This window comes from Bombus pascuorum, chromosome 8 (genome assembly GCF_905332965.1).
Source record: "Bombus pascuorum chromosome 8, iyBomPasc1.1, whole genome shotgun sequence".
Classification (NCBI taxonomy): domain Eukaryota; kingdom Metazoa; phylum Arthropoda; class Insecta; order Hymenoptera; family Apidae; genus Bombus; species Bombus pascuorum.
Window position 1 is genome coordinate 9,544,831 of NC_083495.1, and position 21,848 is coordinate 9,566,678.

General features: G+C 33.1%; 1 protein-coding gene across 3 annotated transcripts in view; it reads left to right on the forward strand.

The window, feature by feature from the left end:
* The window catches only part of LOC132910170 (protein timeless homolog), a 249,470-nt gene extending 231,398 nt beyond the window's left edge, over positions 1–18,072 (forward strand). For 2 of the 3 annotated variants that reach the window (XM_060965687.1, XM_060965686.1), the window contains 9 exons: positions 126–223; positions 10,446–10,545; positions 11,616–11,750; positions 14,918–15,124; positions 15,947–16,231; positions 16,754–16,852; positions 17,235–17,390; positions 17,545–17,657; positions 17,748–18,072. In XM_060965687.1, coding sequence (XP_060821670.1) covers positions 126–223; positions 10,446–10,545; positions 11,616–11,750; positions 14,918–15,124; positions 15,947–16,231; positions 16,754–16,852; positions 17,235–17,390; positions 17,545–17,657; positions 17,748–17,969 — 1,415 coding nt within the window. In that variant the 3' untranslated portion in view covers positions 17,970–18,072. Of the gene's footprint in view, positions 1–125; positions 224–10,445; positions 10,546–11,615; positions 11,751–14,917; positions 15,125–15,946; positions 16,232–16,753; positions 16,853–17,234; positions 17,391–17,544; positions 17,659–17,747 lie in introns of all 3 variants that reach the window. The other variant, XM_060965685.1, reaches the window with a different exon arrangement.
* The last annotated feature ends 3,776 nt before the right edge of the window (positions 18,073–21,848 follow it).

The following is a 21,848-nucleotide window of genomic DNA, read 5'->3' on the forward strand; positions in this document are numbered from 1 at the left end:
CATTTTTTACTTTATTTTCTTTTATGAATCCTTAATGTTGAGAGTGAACCCAAACTTTTAAACGCGCAGTAGTGCATATAGTTCTATTCCTAAATTATGTATATCTTCATGTTTTATTCATTTAGATGTCATCGATTGGATCTTAGAGCACATTAATCAAGAACGAACGCGCCGTGGTATCATGAAGAAGCTGAAAGAAATGTGCCTGATTGTTAATTCTAAGGTAAGCAATTTTTGTAGTCACTCATTACTATTACACTTTGTTTCGTGTCTACTTATTTTGTATCATAAATTAATTTTAATTCTCTGGCATTTAATAACAGAGAGTATTACTTTTTACACGTATGTGTTGCTACCTGTATATATATATATATATATATATATATATATATATATATATATATTATCACAAATCCAAGATTTCAATAATAATCCTTTGATTAATAAAAAATTAGTGCTTAAACACGTATATGAATAACATCGATATTTGATACGAACAAAAATTTACTACAAAGTAGTAGGTTAAGCTTATCCAGAAAATATAAAAGAAATCTGTTTCTAAAAGATATAATACCATAACACGCAAATTGATTTGATTCCCTTTCGCTTTATAGAATGAAAAAAAATGATTCTCCGGAGATTTGTTGTTTTAGCTGATATTTACATAGATATTGGAAAATTTTAAATATGTTTTATAGAGTTTTGAACAAATCGGTTTTTGTACCTACTCTATATGGATGTTTTATATATCATCATCTACTTCCCTTCCTAATACAATATCTTCTGCGCGGCGGAGATCACTCTCAGATATTTCTCCAAACTAAACTGAAAATGGGGGGTGGAAAATCGTAAAGTTGGCGAAAACTGCCAACTACATAAAAAATATTAGCTATATTTGGCGAAGATTATTTTTATCATGATGTATGGAATCTGACGCACCCTACGCCTACAATTCTCTGGGTCGTCAAAGAATAAATGCTTACGCGTATCCTTTAGTTTCACTTTTTGCTGAATTTCCATTCCAAACTCCCATTTATAGCGTAAAGAATCGAATGAAATCCATAAGATAAAGTATAAAGCTAAATCGTATGTCTTTCCCTGCTTCACAGTTTAAAATAATAAAAGAGAGTCAGTCACTTGCGACTAAAAAAATTATTTCTTGCCACTCCATCGCAACGAAGTCAGTGACACGCGTGTGCGCTCGTTATCCCTTCGATAATCGATTGGATTTACGGGACACTTGCAACCCACGCGTTCTTTCGAAAACGTATTTGAACAAGCAGAGTCGGCTAGCCGATCTCGACGCCTCCCTTGAACGTAACACTGACAAGATCAATGATTTACGAGGAGCGCGAGAAAACGTAGGGTAGCTGAGGCTCGAAAATAAGTTTCTGGACTGGCGTCGGTGACAGGCAGAACATATGCAAAAAATTGAGCCAAAGAATTGCTGCAGCAACTGTAAATTCTCGGGAGACAATTTCTACGAGGAGCTTTCTGGAGACTCCTTTTCTTTCCGGCCTCCTGCTCGAAAAGGAGGTTTCTCCGTTCCTGCGTAGATCACGGCTTCCGCTGTGCCAGCAAGACTTTTTTCCTCTTTGCAACTACTTCGTTCGGGGATGGATGTATCTCAAGATTTTCCCCCGTCAAGTGTTCCTTTCCGGTATCTCCGCATACTATGGAAAGCTATCGCTTTGTTTGCGCTTTCCTATCCAACAACCGTATGAAGATTTTCGGGAGGAAGCTAGACACATAAATAGACGGCGAGACTCCCTTAACTCTGAATGGATCGTCCGTATACGGGGTCCCTGCTGTCTCAGTCTCCGCCCTATTGGAATCGTTTCAAAAGTTGACAATTAATGTATTGAGGGTATACCTCGCGTTGCATTCAGCTTACAGAAAATTTATAGGAACCACATTTTCTACTATCGAACAGTTTGTATTATTATGTACATATACACACGCGCATCGACATAATGCTCATTATTTCTTTGAAAAATCTCATTTGCGATCTTTCGTTCTTAGAAAAATTTATTTTCTTATTACCATTTGAATAAAATTATGAAAATTTACAAAACACGTGTAACATTTAATATTTCCAAAAAGGTATATTAATATTAAGTAAAAGAAATTTTTTTAATTTCGACATCAGAGATTACATGTGTACCTATATCTGTTTTATTCTCGAAAACAATAATTAAAAATTTATATATTGTATAAATTAACTGCGATGAAAAGGACGCTGTACAATTATATTTTTGTACATTCGCTTAAAAATTTAATCACGTATTATTTTTAACTGAAAATTTTTTGATTTATTCAGAAATACTGCTATAGTATTTAATGTTTAATAAAATACAATCTTTCAATCAAGCTAGATATTTGTTGAATTTGTTCGAAGCCAAGTTCAATTTTGATATTCATTTTCCTGTTTGTTATGTTTAAATCGGTAAAAAATATGCAATGCTTTAATATACGAAAAATCAATCGTGTGAATCAAAGAGTGTAATTATTAACAAATCGTAATTTCATCGATAATAATTTCCTGTGCTGTTACTTTATAATTACGAACATAAAACGATTACAATGTTCTAGTAATTCGTCGGACTTAAGAGATACCTAGACTACAAAACACGATTCGAATTCATTCGTCTTAACGCCAATGCAGCGAAAACAATTTTAACAGCATTATTCTTTGACGGAGAGTTGTAATTCACTGGCGCCTTGAAAACGCGGCAATAAATTTTTCCCTTGCTTTCTTCAAATCGTGGCAGTAATATTAAAGTTTCCGTTCACGAGTTTCCATCGTGGCTTATTCGTTCGAGCGCGTTATTTCCCTTGCCACACTGCACCCTTTCGTAACCCTCGAGAAACTATCGCTTTGTTTGCCCTTTTGTCCTGCGAGACACGTATAAACATTTGTGTCAAACGCGAAAACAAGGTGAAGTACGCGCCGCGTAAACTTAACGTTCCGTTTTCTAAAATTCATAACGAGAAAACAATTTAAGATTATTGAAACCTTGATAGTAGCACATAATTTCTTTTTTTTCCATTGAATGTTTAAGGAATTTACGCGCTGTCAATAAATATTGACAATGATACTGTCGATTCAGCTTGACGATATTATAAATGGAAAATCAAGAAAGAACATGCTTAGTCATAATAATTTTTCCTTTAGAAATCGTTATACGTATACGTATAAAACACAGGTATGATTTGGAGTTTGGAAATGATATTCACATCTGAATTACTTCTAAACGACGGAACTGTTTATTTCAGTTACTTTAGAACGAACTGGAACGCAATTTCGCAGCTTCTGTAAAATGGTATAAATTTTCTTGAAAAGATAGGATACAAATACGTAGATATAACGTATTTCCCTATCCGTTGAGTAAAAGTTAGCGGTCACTGTGTAATGCTTCACCACTGCACTGGTAGGAATTTCAAAGTTGAAATGCGATGCTCAACTTCAATCCGTTTTGCTCGTGCTCTGACTCTCAGAAACGATGAGTATTCATCGTAACACGAAACGTGAATGTTCTTTCAGTTAACGCTATGAATATCGATTAAAAATATCGTACTTTGATCGCACACGGTCAATATAAATCCATCTCTATGGCATATCTCTATGCTCGGATCGTAAAATTCCTAGATGTTTGTCGATATTCGACTTTAATTTCTCAATATCAATCGTACCTCTCACGAGCTGCTTTATGAGTTAAAATAATTCCATTTTTTATGCTAGTACACAGCGAAATAGTACAAAGCATGCATTAAGGAAGAATGAGCCGAAACATTTTTTCGATTAATTGTAATTAAAGTATGATACATTTCAAGTCATCGTATTGCACGAATAATGAATACAGGTATTGTGTAGCTTTTGAAAGAACAATAAAGACCAAGAATGTAGTCACGACTTGCGACTAAATCATTTGAATGTACGAGAGCTGTGACGAGAGCAGCGCAACCAGAGGGATAATAGTTCATTTTCAGCCGTCGCAACAATGGCTATAGAAAAGATTATTAGGGGATAAAAAGGCTTGTAAAAAATTAACAGCGAAACGCGTAGACGCGGCGATTTCAATGAGTTTTGTTATACTGATATTCGTTTCCCTCTTTCCGCGTGTCCTACTACCTTTTGAATAATCCTTTATGCGACAACTTTTCAAACTAGTTACAATACGATTTTAAGCAAAACCTTTTGAAACAAGTGACTACCGTTTCATGTATTATGTATTACATAGCCCGAAAACCAGAATTTTCCGAGCTTCAAAAAGTGCGAATGTAACGGTGAAACTTTGAAGAAAATTTACATGAAAATGTACGTTGAAATGAGATCCGCTATTTGCATGGACGTTAAATTCATACATAACACACTTTTAAACACGTTACTTGCTAATCGAATAAAGCACTGAAAAACTGTTCGCATACATTTTTTAATTATTTATTGCACTCATTAGAAACTTACGAATTTATTTATGCATGCTAGGGTTAATTTCTTTTCAAAAGATCGACACACCTCTTTTTATAAAAAATACTATATTTATTTCCAAAATGAGTGACAAGTATGATTGTTACTGTTGTTACTATCATAACGAGTAAAAACTAATATTTTAAGATACTTCTTTATTCAATGAATCAAATTAATTATTATAAATAATGTTTAATTTACCAGAGGTTATATTAATATCGATTTCATCGCAATTAGCAAAATATTACATATATTATTTTAAATACATAGCTGTTGTATCAAATGACACGTTGAAATTATTGATATGAATTTGAACAAATATTTCAATTCTTTTTCTCTTTCTATCACATTAATACATTTTCACTTGTTTGTTAAGTTAAACCGTCTAGTACACTAATTAATATATAATCTTGCTATTATTAATTTATAATATCAATCACGAATGTGATTTTTATGTATTCGAATTCAATATCGCTGGCAAACATAAATTGAGACGTTGTTTGACAATATGTTAGGGAAAAGATTGAAGCACTTTTCTTCCTGGCTCTTCCATATCGAATCTTTCATGGTTTATACCGAACTCGTTTGTTAGTAAGGAAATAGGCGATTTAACTCGATCCTCTTCGTTACATCCTTCTGTTTGTCGAAAAGCCATCGGACAACATCGCGGGGGAACACGTTATAGCGATAATCTTGAGACATTACCTGCTTTAAGACGGCAAAGGAACCTGGAAGCACGCGCGCCAAAGAGAAATAGAAGGAAAGTAAGAACGATGGATGGAGGTAAGGCGACGATATATCTGAGTACCGTTAAAACGGTATTACCCCACTTCGAAATTGACGATTAATCATAGGTGTGCACCCGCTGCTCCGCCAGGAGAGGAAGCTGATTGCCCTCATACCACTCATTCAGACGAGGACAAACTTGCCTGCTCAGGATATTATTGATTTCTCGACAGATTTTTACGAACAGATCCCTGTACAGCTGCCCTTTGAGAATTTAATGAGCGAGTGTTCTATCAGCGTGATGTATGCATATTATAACGAGGAGGATATTGAGAATTAGTTAGTCTGATGGTATTGAATATCGTCTATGTTTGAGTGATTTAAAGCTTTCGTTAATTTCGATAGGATATGTCGACACAAATGTATTTGTTTGATATTTACATATTGGATATATGTATATTATTTTGTAGCATTTCTTTATTATTTTTTATTAAGAGCATTAAAAGTTATATCTTCGTTTTGATAATTTCTTAAAATATAATGTCTGTTTCATTCATTTGTTAATAAATAATATTATTATTTCGGAATATTTCGTACGTGATTTCAGTACTTTCCGATCATCATTTGCTAAATAATCGATGATAATAAAATTAATATCATATTTATTTAATCTTTAATACGGGAGAAAACGTTCGATCAACGGTTATTAATAATTGAAGTAAAAACGAAATTAATTAATGTTATTATACATTATGATATACTGTACCAAATTTTTCTGAATAATAACATTTTTATTCGATAATTAAATATTTAAGGAAGTAAATGTATAAAATTTATAAAACAATATAAAGACACTTTATTTAATTTTAATTTTGCCATAACCAAGCAATTTGTCATTAACTATGCTATTATAGCTTTACTTGAATTTCGAGGAAAAAGGAGTAGTTTCGTTAATTTCACAAATCTGGTAATTAGTTGTTTCTTAGGAAACACACAGCTGTTAGGAGAAAATGGATTGATTGCTGTTTCACCCTTAGCAAGCGGCGATTGGATTACTTTGGATATTATTGATTCTCTAACAAATTCCTTCCAGAGGAATCTCCCCAAAGTTTATTTCACGTCAAATTAATTACTGCAATTATTGTACTTTAAACTAAAAGCTACGTACAAATGTTCTGTAGCCTAACTCATTTTTTAATTAATCGCAACTTTTCCAGCCCTGTCGTATATTTGATAAAATTATTTAGCACATTTACATAATTACTTAATTTACACAAAACAAGTGTGAACAACAAGAGAGAGGACAATGAAACTTTCTATTTTAATCTAATCAATCTGTATGTAATTATTTTTTATATGCAAATATAAAAACTATAAAATAAATTAAAAATTGTTATATACAAAAGCATGCAAAAATTTTCACTTTAATCACTTATCGGAATAATTGCACAATTGTTTAGTAAATTTGGTATTTTCTATCCTTCCATCAAACTGCAACGTGTCCTTTAACAAATTAATACAGACTAACAGAAATCAATTGCTAAAATTTCTGCTAAAGTTTCAATCTTGAAGAACATTCATAAGATACTAATACCACAATGAAGTACGTATTTTTCTATAATTATAAACAATTGTAAAGATAAACCTAATTGGCCTTATAACAATAATATTTACACAGATCTTTTTACACAGACCTTTTTACGTAGACTTTTTGTATAACTTACATAATTTCGAAACGATGGAAAGATCCATCGCTTACGATATAATTAGGCTCACGTCTTTCGTTTATCCCCATAAATGAATTTAATCTGGCACTGGTATAAACTGCAAAAAATTAGTAGAATTTTATAGCACGGTAAACACGAAATCGCACAAATGAACAGCAAGAAGCAGCGGAAAGCGAACGAAAAAAGGATGAAACGTATTATTGATTTGTCGACAAAATCCATGAAAGGGAGGCTCGTGAAAGCGTTTCATTTAAATAATTTCATGCGTGGATACCCTTCTCCCTTCAAAACTGAATGAGGGCAAGCTACAGCTAGCTGTTCATTTGACATTCATTTAGTCCGTGAAGTCGCGCGATGCGACGCGACGGCCATTTAGGACACCAACAAGGATCCCTGTCGAGGGTGAAACGTAATCGTTGGAAAACGAGCGTCGTATTTTTTCCCCTTTATCTCCTTTTAAGGGAACAGGGACTTAGGGTCAGGAATTAGACACCAAGCATTCTCCAAGACCTCATTTGCACAATAAATAGCTGCTTACGTTGTTTTAGTATACCTACGAGTACATAATGTTGGTCTTATCAAACAAACGCAGAGATTGAAGGATTTGCAAAATCCCTATTTAGAAATAATCATTTCTCTGGATGAAATTTATTGTATCATCTTTTATTAAAAATTAATTACCTGCTGCTACTTTCACTCGCATTATTGTAGTATCGCATTTTATGCAAAATAATCGACGAATGAGTCATTAGGATAGCCTCATTCATCTTTATGATATCTTATCAAATTCAAAAGTTTCTTCGTGTTTAATTCGCATAATTTTCTATTTAAATTACATATTTAGATGCCCCGATTTAACATTTCTAATCGTCGCATTGCATTAAGATATCCTTTCGAAGAAGATTGTTGATTAAAATATTTTAATTATACGTATCGATAATCGATTATAACAAAATTAATGTAAAAGTTGAAACTTTCATTTCTAATTCTAAATTATTTAAAATACGATTTAAAATAATATATATATATATATATATATATATATATATATATATATATATATATATATATTACAGTAGTATGAAACGAATTGCAAAATTGTATATATATGTAATAATAATAATAACAGTCGGACATACAAATACAGACTGAAGTGCTTTCCATTATTACCTTGTTTTCGAGAAAACCAATTTTGAAGAATCATTAAGTACGCGTGTAATTGACTGATCTGTGCTGCGACCTTTGCCGATGGAATTACGTGAATCAATAACATAGCATCAAAAATATCGAAAATCTTGGTAAAATGAAACGAAGAACTAATTATTGCGTGTTGTTCAATGCTAAAAACACAGCTAATGGTAAACATTCGTGAATCCATCATCATGCAAAAAATGTAATTTTATATTTAATAGTAAAAACAATAATTCCTTTCGTTGAGCGAATCAATAAATCAACGATGAAATAAAAATATTTATAAATGTATGTAATATTTGTTGCTGTTGATGTTCTTAGTAGTCACAAACTTAGATAAAGATATTTATTATACATATAATATAGAAACGTCTGAATCTCAAAGGAGTCATGCGTAGGAACAATAGGAAAGTCGTGAAATTCAGTGAGAAACGATGAAAGATCATTGGAAGATGTCCAAAATCAAGATGTTCTAAATCAAGAATTTCTTGACCAAGAATTAATATTACGTCATTTTAATGCACATTGGCGAAAATTGGACACTTGTCACAAGCGTAAAAAATTCTTGAGGTGTCCGATCCGCCAGAATTACGTATAGGCGTCAGAATCATTTACATTCTCTTGAGAGATGCCACGGAATTGTTATGATCGTTAAACTCTTTTTCATACCACGGCTATGTTTTACACCTACAATATTACATTTCCAAGATAGTTACATGCTTCCTTCGTCTCATGTTTCTTCTTCGAAACAACGCCACTCTGTCTTATTTCTGCTATTTTTATTTCTTGTAGCAATTTACTTTATATCTCGCTGCTATTTGCTATTTCTCGTAGCAAGCGCGCCTGTTCTCCTGCTTCAACGTAGCCATCGCTATAGTTCACATACACGCGCAATCGAATTTCTACTACATTCTACATCAACGCGTAGAAATTATATACAAATCATTTGTCGCATATTTTTACACTTATCCTTAAATCAGCTACCCATCCGCACGGTATTTGTTTTTATGACAATGTATTGTTTATTATCCTCTGTTGCAACACCATTTAGGAGTTGAATTTCAAAAAATACTCATACGCGTGTTTATTTATTTTTAATAAGCAGTTTGTTTGCCGGATTTCACGTTTTCAAGTTTAGCAACACGTGGGACATGGATATTCCCTAAACAAAAATTTTTTCACCTGTTTTACCCCTTTAGGGTTTATATTTACAAAAATCTTTTCAATCCTCGTGTCTATGTCATAAAAAAGCATATTGTTCAAATTTCACCTTTCACGTTTCTAAGTACAGTGATTTAGACTGAGCATTGATGAGTGAAACAATCGGCTACTTTTGCATCTTGTTATATGTAGTAGTGCGAATGTTAAACGCTCGAGTACCAACCAGAAACTAGTATCACCACTGTGTACGATGACAGTAAACCGCGAAACAAACTATGTATTGGCTATTTGCCTGGCGTTGTACGTCATATGTTTACCAAATTTAAACATTTTCTATCATAACACTAGGTGGTTGATGGTTGGGTAACAATGACAGAGTGCTCGTCGTTAGTAACTGACTACTGGGATATCTAGCATGAACGGCAGTAAACAATTATCGGACGCACGACATGGCTATGTAACTTGCACCCGGTTATAAAAAGAACAGAACGTTATACGTAAAATAGTTGGAAGAATTATTGGAACTTTCACGTCATTTTTCAAGAAAATACTGATGACTAGAACACTATATGATAAAATGAATTTGATCTTGAATTTCGTGCAAAAAATGTATATATAAATCATACTTTTTTCATTTATTTTTGTACTAAAATCGCCCCACGTATGATTGAATTATCAGTCCAACAACTATCATTACGAACGACATGACATAGAAGAACTTTGTTTCTCAACACGCGACAGCTGTAAGTGCGAAATCTTGTTACCATTTTCGGTCGTCATCGTTCAGCTCCGATATTTCTGGCATCTGTGAAATCTAACAAATATCATGATCCTCGTACAGTGTCTATTTCAGATAAATACTCACCCTTCATAATATACGTTTAACGAAGTTACAACGATAGAATATCACGTGTGAGCATTGATTTTAGATTTATCTCGATTCTCAATTTGTCTAAATAAGGCTTCGCACGTTGCAATTTAATTGTTGCCTTCATTGAATGATCATACAAATCTTCAACGATATCCAGCAAACTTCCTCATTATCTCTGTTATCTAAAAAGTTTCTTATTTATCCGTAATCACCGCAAAATTCCTTAGCTAAAACTCTTTACGGAAGGTATGTAAACGAGCAACTTTTTACCTTAAAATTAAAAAAAAAAACATTGTTTCAGACTATACGAAACGAGGTACAGAAGAGACTTCCAAAGGTATGGTCCGAGGACGAGATCAGTCAGCTTACGGAACTTTGGGAACAACTGAAGCAGGACGATGGTAATTTTTAATGAACAGTCCGGCCTGTTGAATTTCATAAGTGATGAATATCTCAGAGATACAATATAATTTGGCGGGGAATGCGCGATGTCTGGCTGACCGCGCCTTGAAACAGTTGAAGAATTTTGCGAATGTTCGTTCGGGAATTCATTAGCACCCGTGACGATTCTCGAAATTTAATTAAGCACCGAACATCGGTGACGGCTGGCTGCTGCTTGCAGCAATAATTCGGACTCCGTCGCGACGCCGAAGAATAATATCCTTTCAGACAGAAAGATTTTCAGAAGTCTTGTAAAACTTGCTTCATTCACGTGCGTTTACCCCGCTTCCCATGGTTTTAACGCTCAAAATTATTCTCAACCCACCGTGCTCCATGAAAATTCCCGAAAATCAACTTCGTTCTTTTCTCTTTGAAACTTTGATAATATCATTTTTACCTCGACTACGTCCCGTGTGAAATTCTGGAATTTCATTTATCAAACTATTAGATTTAAACGTATCACTATAGTCTATCGTTTTTCTCAATAACGGGTATAAATTCACTAGAGAAATGATATTATAACGAAGCGCAACAAATAATAATAATTTATAAACTAGATTTATATATATTTACGTTAAGTATAATCACTCACGTGTAATAAAGCGCATCATTCGATGTTTTTATCACGTAGATTATGTACTCTTGTATGGACGAAAGCATCAATCCATCAAAGCTAAATAAAGCTGCAGTATTCTCAGTTATCCTCAGATAATAGTTAGATATTATTTCAAAAACTTTCTTCAACAAATAAAACGTTTCATTCTCAAAACTACACATAATCTGAAACAAAGTAAATTATTTACTATCTAATATTTAGTATTTTACTAGAAATGGTATCTTACTCGGCTCTGGTTACATTACTTTTTAAATATTATCAAACTACGAACAAACATCCAATAATTCTATCAAAAGATTCCATGTAATTTTCCAGATTTGACCTGTTCCCTTGACTTTCTATCGTATTGAATCAACATTTCATTCCCTCGAATAACGAATTAATACCAATACGATTTATGTTGTGTACATCCAGATCCCGTGGACTTGATCTTCAATGGGCTCACAATAAAGCGGCCGAAGCCAAAGATCAAGGAAAAGCTTTTGGAATTAGGATTGGCCACGGATCGCAAAGAGTTGCGCAAAAAGCGATCCAGAAAAAGCAACCACGGTAAGTGTTCACTTTCTCTTTTTCCGCGTTCACGTTCTATGGCCGGTTACCTCTGCCTCTTTTCCCAGCCTTTTCTCCGGTCTCGAGCGGCTCTGAAGCAGACCTTGTTCCGGCCAATCCTATCCCATTCCATTCGCATCTGTCTTTCTTACCATCCTTAGATGCTGCGACTATTCCCATTCGATCAGTTCTCTCTGCTAACACGATTGCCGGCGACTGCACGCTGTGAACTCGTTTTTGGATGGAGCAAGTGACGCTTGACGGTGAATTAAGGGAAGTGAGCAGCAGCTGAGATAAATATGGCCAGGAAACCAGAGACGAGATCAATTTGTACAAAATCCTCTTGTAGGAGTTTCTTTTCATTGGTTATGATTGGAAACATATTTTTTTTTCCTTTTTTTTTTCTTTTTTTTATCGATAACATCAGAAGCAATAAGTTATAGAGATAGAGTATTTCTTCTCGTTTGACCTTTGGAAAGCTGCGATCGATGAATTAAATTTCAAGTCGTAATATACAATAGGATACATCACGAAATACTTATAAGTAACGAAATCGTAAGAGATTGACATGATCGATAGTAGAAATAAATTTTATAACGAAAGAAAGTTTAAGTAGGAAGATTGAGGCGTTTCTACAATTTCCAGAATTCTAGTTGCACGATAAATACCATTTCTTTCTCTTTTTCTCAATAGATTCATCATTATTTAATGAATTTTTTAATTCTTCATAAGGGAATATTGAAATACTTACGTTTGGCAAAGATTAGTTTAAAAGAGAAATTTTGAACCTAATAAACAAATACAAGACAATTACAATTCTGCATAGATCAATGCTGAAAGGAATACAATATTACTTAGCAAGAAACAAATAAATTGTAATTAGTATTATTGTATCTTCCCATTCTTATCTTTCATTTATCTTGCCTCCGCCAAGTAGAGATAACAATATCTCGTTATTACAACATTTATTCTTGTCCCATTAAAATAACCCATTCAATGTGTACAGTTGTTCAATCTATTTAAGAATTTATTTCTAACAACTGTTTCAAACAAAAATTTCAAACTACTAAAATAAGAATATCTTTCACACTTAGAATATCTTTTACATTTTCATGAACGGATCATGATCAATTACATACCAAATGAACACACATTTAACCGGTTCCACGAGGCATGCAAGAATATGTACGCAGAAGGTACGGTTGAAATAATATTTGCGTTTCTAGTTCGGAGTTCTGCAGAAGCGGCAAAGCGGTTCATAACAGAATCGTTGCAGAATACAAATTCTGTTATTTAATATCGAAAAACGCGAATTCCAGTCGTGGTTTTCCTACTCCTGTGCCAATATCACTCGTCCCTGTTCCCCATTACGCCGCAAGGAATTTCATATTTATCATTGTTATTGTTTTTCTGTTTCCTTCCACGTCCGCTTATTTGTATTCAATGTACTACGATAGATCGCATTCTAGATATATAAGGTTAGGAGATGAAGTATAAAAGCAAACTTTTGTCTCGGCTTACGTGCTATTGAAACAACGTTTCCTCGCCTCTATCTCATCGCCTCTTCCTCAAATAAGATTCCGCAAGCCGGAACACCCGGTATGTTTCCGGATGCAATGGTGGATCTTAATATCGCATGTGCGCCGATCGAAACACTTTAGGAACGCACGTAAAGACAGGAAATATTCTTGATTTGCTGGAAGATCGACACTTCTGAAAAGATGTTGAAGTATCTGTAGAAATTACCTACTTCTAAAGTTGTTTATATTTTTTTGGAAGTTTCTAATGACGAATATTATTGCTTTCAATTTTTTCTTTAATTGACATTAATAAAATTAAATTAATAAAAATCATAGTGTTTCTCATTTTACGTATCATCTAGTGAATTCTTTTTGTACGTTTCGAAAAAGTACGAAAGAAGTACGTCCGTGTTCTCGCGCTGTTCACGGTCCATGGCTCATAATAATAGGCAAAAATTTTAAGCATTTTTTGCAATAAATCACATGAACAATGTTTCATTGATCGTGAATATTTGACAGATTTTGGAAACCTAGGGACTAGTAGTTAAATTGCAAAGGAAAAATATTGCGTGCAGTACACGGTGATGTAATTAATACCTTCTCTGTCTCTATCTAAGAGTAATATTCTATCGTAAAAAATCTCAAATCAATACATGTCGAGCTTGTAGCAAATTGATTATATGTTGATTTTCCACTGCGCTCGTGCAAACTCCTTTTCTTTGTGATTGTACTTCACGAACGACGCACAACGAAATCGATTCATTTGTTACTTCCACGTTCATTTTATGTTAATTCGGCAAACGTTTAAATTTCTTCAAATTTCATTAAAGTTAATGAACTTCGCCGAGCTTTGGAAATTTGAACTTCCAATGTTCGAAAATTACAAAGTTACAGGAATATCATCCGTTTTTGCCACTAATGTAATACAATATTCAAGTTCTAATTTCTTTTTCTAAGATTCTTCGAAAACTATAAATACAGTAAAAAACTATGGAAATATCAACAAGTACATCTTGTTTTGGATAGTTCCTTGAATATTTTAAGAACTCGTTGCAACGTAATACGCGGATATGTAACGTAGTCGTCTATGGTCTTAACTTGAGCATCGTAATTTCAAGCTTCTTGTACTCCTCCGACTTCATGATGCATTGATTCACTATCGAAAGTCAGAAAGAATTTTCAAATTTTCAGAATCTTAATTAAGATTCTATTTCTTCCCTACTATTCTAATATATTTCCTAATATTCTTTTTCGGTTCCCATTACTTTTGTACTTTCTATCGGTTTCCCCAAATTGCTATATTACTTCGAGACAAGATGTCGCAAAATAATAAATTTGTATACGAATCAAATAAACGCAATTGCAAAAGTGAATTAACAAACAGCTTGAAGGAATTAAGAAGAAATCTTAATTTTTCAAGAAAACAAGTAAACAAAAAGACATTAATCTGGAAATATTGAACAACATATTTCTTGACTAATCAGGATTATGGTAACAGATTAACGCGCGTAGATCTATATTTTTATGCAACTTGACTTTCGTATCATGAATGTATGTATTTCAAATACATTTCTCGCAAAATGCCTGGAACCAAGAGAAGCTATATCGAAAAACGTTTATATTCATTTCCCGTTACTTTGTAAAAAGGTAAATCGTCGTGGGAAACGCAGTCTGCCAGTAATTCCGACGAGGATGAAAGTAGCGACGAAGAAGCTGGGAAATCCTCGAGCAATAGGAACGTGGCTCCCAATAAACCAACGAACAAGGGAAAGAAGAAAAATGCGAAAAAACAGCCAACGATGGTTTACACGGATGCACAATTATCCGGACTCTTGAAGGATGTCATCGAAAAAAGTGAGTAATACCGTATCACTCCCTCTTTCGTCGATTTTACACAGTATGGTCTCAGTGATTTATGAGAATAAAATTCAGGGTAGATACTAGGAACATTATGCTTTCCTCTTTTACACCGACGAACAACGAATGTGTTTCGAGGGCGCGAAAGGGCAGAATGATCTGCAGTGATCGTTCAAGAGTGAAAAGAAATGGAATGGGAAAAGTAATGATTTGTCAAAGAGACCCCTGTTTGCGGTATAAATGTAGCACGCGAAATACCAGTTTATCCCTATGGATTTTGGCAAAGACATGGTTACAGAACGACCCTGTAGTTTTTTTATGTCGATCCAATGTGCTTGTCATCTATCAAAATACCATTGCTTTCAGGCAGTGACACAGGTTATAATGACACTTGGGGCAAAATTAATCTCTTCAACTTTCGACTATTTACATTTAAAGTTTCTTCAAAGATTCAACAGTATAGAGGAACTGTTTTACTGGAAAGATCTCTTGTAAGAAAAGATTTCCAGACAAGAATTGAAGACAAAGTTACATATTGATTTATAAAATCTTAATTGAAATATTGCAATCGAGATAACGAGAAATTAATAGATTGAAAGAAATGGATGAGTTATTCATCTGAAAAAGTAATGAACTAATTTTTTGTACAAGTTCATTATTTATTATTATCTAGGAAAAGTTCTAGGGTTATATCTAGCATATTTATTCGAATTATCAATAGGAAAACGAATTGTTCTCATAATTTATTTCAAATTCTTTGTATTACTAATATACTCTTTCTTATAGAAAAACGTAATAATAGATATTTTGATAAATCAGATATGAGCCACGCTCTAGAATGGATCAAGGAATCCCTACTAGATGTCCTGGACGATCGAGACGAGGAAAGCTGCGAAGGTATCCCCTTAGTCCCGCTGACAGATTATTCGTCTGCTGCGATGGATTCACCGAGCTTCCAGAAGCTTATTCGAGCTATGGGATTCACACCTCCTGCTGATGAACAAGAATCTTATTGGCGCATACCGTCTAATATGCCTAGATCGATGATTCAGAAGCGCTGTAATCTTATCGAGTCTTCGTTGGCAGGAAACTTCATTGTCGAAGGTATTATGTCTTTTCTCTTTTGTATACATAACTGTTTATAGAAAAAGAACACTTTTGATTTGTATAATGCTGTAGGATTAAACATTTTATTCTTTAAGGGAAGAAAATGGACGTGTTATTGTAAGAAGGAAGAAATTGTTTAATGTGACTAATAGAAATTTTTAGTAACAATTATATAAAAATAGAAGTTACAAAAATATGATATTACAATAAATATTGTATGAAATAATAAATTCATTCAATCGTTAATACGATTTTCAATATCTGCAAATATTTTGAAATTGAAATTTAAACGATAGATTGTGTGTACATATGTAGGTAATCTCTTCGTTTTCTAAGTTTTCCAAGCAATGGAACAATATTTTCAATTACTTTTATCCATTTTCATTCGGTACGATTAAAATTCTTTATATTATTAAATCTAGTAATGATTATATACTTTTACGATAAATGTGAATACGCGTGTAATAGATTACTATGCACTACGTTTGTTTAATATCTCCTTTTGTATTTTATAATCAGAAGCAACAACGGCGAAGGTGGAATCTGATAACGATAGAAACAGTGAAAGCGATGATGAAGACGTTTTAGAAAATGTTAGAAAATATTTCACCTCTAAAGGTACGTAATTTTCATAAATTTGCTTACAATATTTATAATACTAATGCTTTATCGTACGGTACATAAAGATATATTTATTAAAATAATATTTACATGTGGGATTTTTATTTGTTACTATGTAATTCTAAAATATTTTACGCTTAACTGAATTATAACGTGCTTAATATGATTCTAACTGTTTTTATTCTCTCTTACATCTTAATCTAATTTTTATTATAATTTATATAATTTAATAATGGGACATGTACTCATAACGTAATAATGAAGTACCTACTGTCTCTCGAAAATTTTTCTAAACATATGTCAATCTTTTAAAGATATCTGTAAAATTAAGTAACGTCGACTATCATCAGCCGTTAAATACTTTGGTGTATATTTTTAGCTGAACCACAGCCATCAACTTCCCGCGATTTTGATGTGGAAACTAACGTTCAGTCTACGCCAAAATCATTGAAAAAGACCACAGTTCTCTCATCGCCGACTGAATGTGAGGATGTAGAAATGGAAGAAGCAGAAGCAAAGGACTCACAGCCAGTCGGTACGTATTTGTACATTCCAACGAGACAACTATGTTGAAGGGACCTTCCTCCGCCCTCTGTCGAGGGAACTAGTTAAACATTTTGAACTTCAGAGATTTACCTGCAAAACAACATCTCAACCAAATCAAATCCAATATTCTCTATTGATTGTAGAAAAATCGAAATCTGGAAAAAGAAAGTTTGATGGGCGTATTATTGCATTCGATGATTCGTCTGACTCTGAATTGGAAATAAAGACCAATGCTGATAATGCTGAAGTGGCTGAAGGTAGAAAGAAAACTAACAGCTGTATAAAATGAAGAATATAAGAAATGTTATATTCTATTTTATAATTATTCATTATTTGTAAATTTATGGTAGATGACGGGAAAAGACCTCGATCCGATGACGAGAAAAATGATACCGTGAAAAAACGTCGTCTGCTGGATAGCGACGAGGAAGAGGAGCCACTAACGTCTCAAGCTACCAAGCAGAAAAGCATTAAAACGATAATTAGTGACGACGAGGAAGAACCAGCGCAAAACCAACGTAATCAACACAGGTCAACTCATAGAATAATTAGCGATGATGAAGATTAATGGAAGAGAAGACTCTTATACCTTTCAACGTTTCTATTTCACTCTTTGCTATGTGTTTTTATAATTTGTGAAAATAAAGACAACCTACCCTCCCACCATAAAACATTGCACATATTTTTATTCCCAGCATTAAAAGGAATATAAAGATTATTTTATATTTAAGTATATATTATTATATAGTTCAAAGTTTTGAGAAAAGATTACTATGTAATTTAACAAAAAATTGAAACTCTAAGTCACAGCTTTGTAGCCATTCAAAACTGAGTAGCGCTGGAGAAATGATACAAACGGTGAAAATGATCTTACCGACGTATGCGAGGGTAAAACAGTTTAAGGTAGCTATTTCCAAGATTCTGGCGTTCATGACCTGACAAAGTATGCCGCTGCAGTCTCCTTCGTCACCTAATATGCCCTCTCAGGTAATTGGACGCACCCGGGGTACACTTCAGGGTGCCAAGAAAAACAGTTCCCGAAAGGCGTCCACATTTCGCCAAGTAACTACTAGGCGAACATGAAGGTATAAGAGTCGCAACATGTACTGCGCATCGTTACCGCGCATCTACCACTGCGCCATCTAGGTTACCGCACAACCTCCTTTCTCACGTGCAACCCGGTTCCTTGGTTGGCCAATGTGGATGACTTTACGTCTTTTGATGGGCAGGTGAGGAGTCTTGGCGAGTGTCAACGATACCTAAGTAAGTACGCATATATCGAAATATAATCACGGCCAAAGACTAGCCCTTTACGTTTTTCCACACGCCTTCAACGACGCGACCGCGGCTACGTTCCTACAACGACGCGTATTGTGCCCGTAAGGACTTCGCGAGCCGCGGATTGATTATCAGGCGCTCATGTTGCGATAAGAACTATGAATAACATTGCATGGTTACATATATATATATATTGCTATCTAACCTCTGTTTCATATATGTCGATATAGATATACATATGTACATATTTAAAACGATAATGGTAAAATCAAGTGAATACATAGCGTTATGTATCGAATCTCGATTACGAGCATTTTGAATTGATTGTTCTAGCATTTTCATATTTTATTATTTTAATACCTTTAGTCTTCTAACATTTGTATTTTAATGAACTTTTTATATTTTTGAGATATTATATCAATTGAGCTATTATATATTTTATTAAAATAGAAAATATCGTACTTATACCTGTTATGCTTAAAAAATTATGGCACACACACGCGTGTGTTATTGTATAATATTTTCTATGTACAGCAGATAATAATTAGAAGAAAATGGTTTGATTTATATATTTAATTAACATAAGTTCTCTTTACGGGAATTTCTCTCTATATATGAGATGTAAAATAAAACATGTTAATCAGCATCCGAAACTTACATATGGAATGACAAATCGTTCTTTACGTTTCCATAATACATCGAACGTTAATAGAAAAGTGATTAATCATTAGAAAACTAATAGAAAAAATAATTGGACAAGGTTCAGTGGAATAGTTCTTAATTTACAATTTAAAAAAAAAATTAAAAAAAAGAAAAAAAATTAAAAAAATCATATGCGGTGAAAATGAACGCTTGCTCGATTCAATAATAAATATATTATTACTATACTACATTATTATATATTGTATATTATTGTTATAATATATTTATTTTATTTTGTTTATCAAATTCGCATATGCAAACATACGTGTTATACATAGTATATTATTACTATATTCAAAGCTTTATAATTAAACTATTATTCAAAGAAACAAAATGTGCGACACAATAAATTATACAAAAGCGAAAATTAATTCAGTGATACGGAGATTAATTTATTATTCTTTAATTTCAATCTACTGTTATGTTATCTATTATTATTTAAGTAGAGTAATTTCCAAGTATAAATATCATGTACGTAATTACTTACATATAAATATTAACAATTGACTACAACAAACGTAAGAAAATACTCCAGTATCCTCCGATATGAACTAGTAATGCAATTTTCTAAGAGTAATTAATACATAAGAAAGAGAAGTTTGAAAAATCTTTTTACAACTTATACCATATAGCATTGAAATTATACAAATTTAATGAAATACTGACAAAATCGATACCTATGCTTCAGGAGTCTCGTACAATATTCAGATTACGCCTTATATAAAGAATACAATTTGAATTTAAATTATTTGCTTGCTTCAAAAGTTCTTACGGGTATAGGGTATCAGAAGTATTATTGACGATTGCGTCAATAGAGATTCCGCAAGGCCACGTGCATTCTAATCACAACTTCCAACTACCAGGCTTGCATGAAGTACGTAGATGTCTGTTTATAGCGTGGTACGCTGGTCAATCGACGTGCCAGAAACACGTGGCTATAGTACCAGGTGCTCAGGAAAATAAGAGAGCAAGACATAACCTATCTGGATCGCGTACTCTCCTAGTAAATGCGCGGGCTCCTTATACGGTTGTAGGCGGATAGCATCCTCTCTTTCTCCCCTCCATAATTTCTGGCCCGTTTCTAACAATCTTGATAATTATTATATCACATTTAGTATGTACGAGTAAGTGAATTAACGATCGAGTGGATAGTCTACTGCAGTCGAACATGAGAAATGAAGCATTTTGATGATTTTTTAAATGTAATAGAAGTAGCCAAGATAGGTGAAACAATGGAAAATTACGAAACATTTAAACGTAAAGTAACTTCTAGTTATCATAAGTAGTGTATATATGATAAACCGAGAACAATATTCTTAATATTTATCAGTAACCAGAAATGTTGTCTTACATGCTAATTGTTGTTACATGCTAATGTTATTATCCTATTTGTTTAAATCATTATATGAGACGATCAATTTGTAGAATAGTTTCCTTCGACTATTCATTCGTTTCAATTCATTTGCAATACAAGTAGATCGCACCACATCTATGTATTATTGAACGAAACTTAAAAATCTGATATTATACATAATATTAAATTTGTCGAGAAATGGATATTAAACAATGATTTAACGGATGATAAAATGCGTAAAATGTAATAGTGTCCATAATTCAAATACTCATTCAAATTAAATTTTTTCAAGGTTATATGAAATACATTTTTTAGAACAAACTGCAGAATAAATTACAAATGTATATATATATATATATAAATATACATATAAATATATATAATATATATACAAGTGTTATAGTAGTAATTTTGACGAGCCATATGTAAATATTCAATTTAATTAATTTTAATTTAATCTTTTAACAATTTATTTTAATTTAATCATAATTTTTATTCAATTTAAATCGTATTTATTTAACGATAGAAAATAATACAATTTATCTTACGAGCATTTTGTCTCGTTACTCGTTGCAAACAAATGTACTTTTTTATTATGATTGTTTTTAACGAATAGTTTATCCAACCTGTTATATAAAAATGGCGCCTTCACAGTAATTGGTGGTGCGTCACGTCGTTGCCGCGTGTAATTCCTGCCTCCATGCGCGCCAACTGCGCGTGTCATCTACGAGTAGTCGTCTTTGTACTAGAATAGCATGACTTCGAGGAGGTTGCTACTTCTTCTCTGACTAATAAGAAGTGTATTCATTCATACTTGCTAATATAGAAAACAGATGAGAAGTCGATTAGCGTAACGACACAAGGACGAAGGAGGCACTTATCTCTGTCGATCATTGTAATATTTGTTTATATAATAATTATCATATTGTCTTATTTGTACACATGTGTTGTAAATTGTTTTCTTTGCAGTATGTGAATGGCGAAAGCGTAGCGTAAAAACATTTGTTCCTTGTATTACGCTCTTATAGAATGATTTATATGAAGTAGGTTTGACGATGATAAAACAAACGTGGAAAATAGGAGATTGTATAGTGCGTAGATATAACGACACTG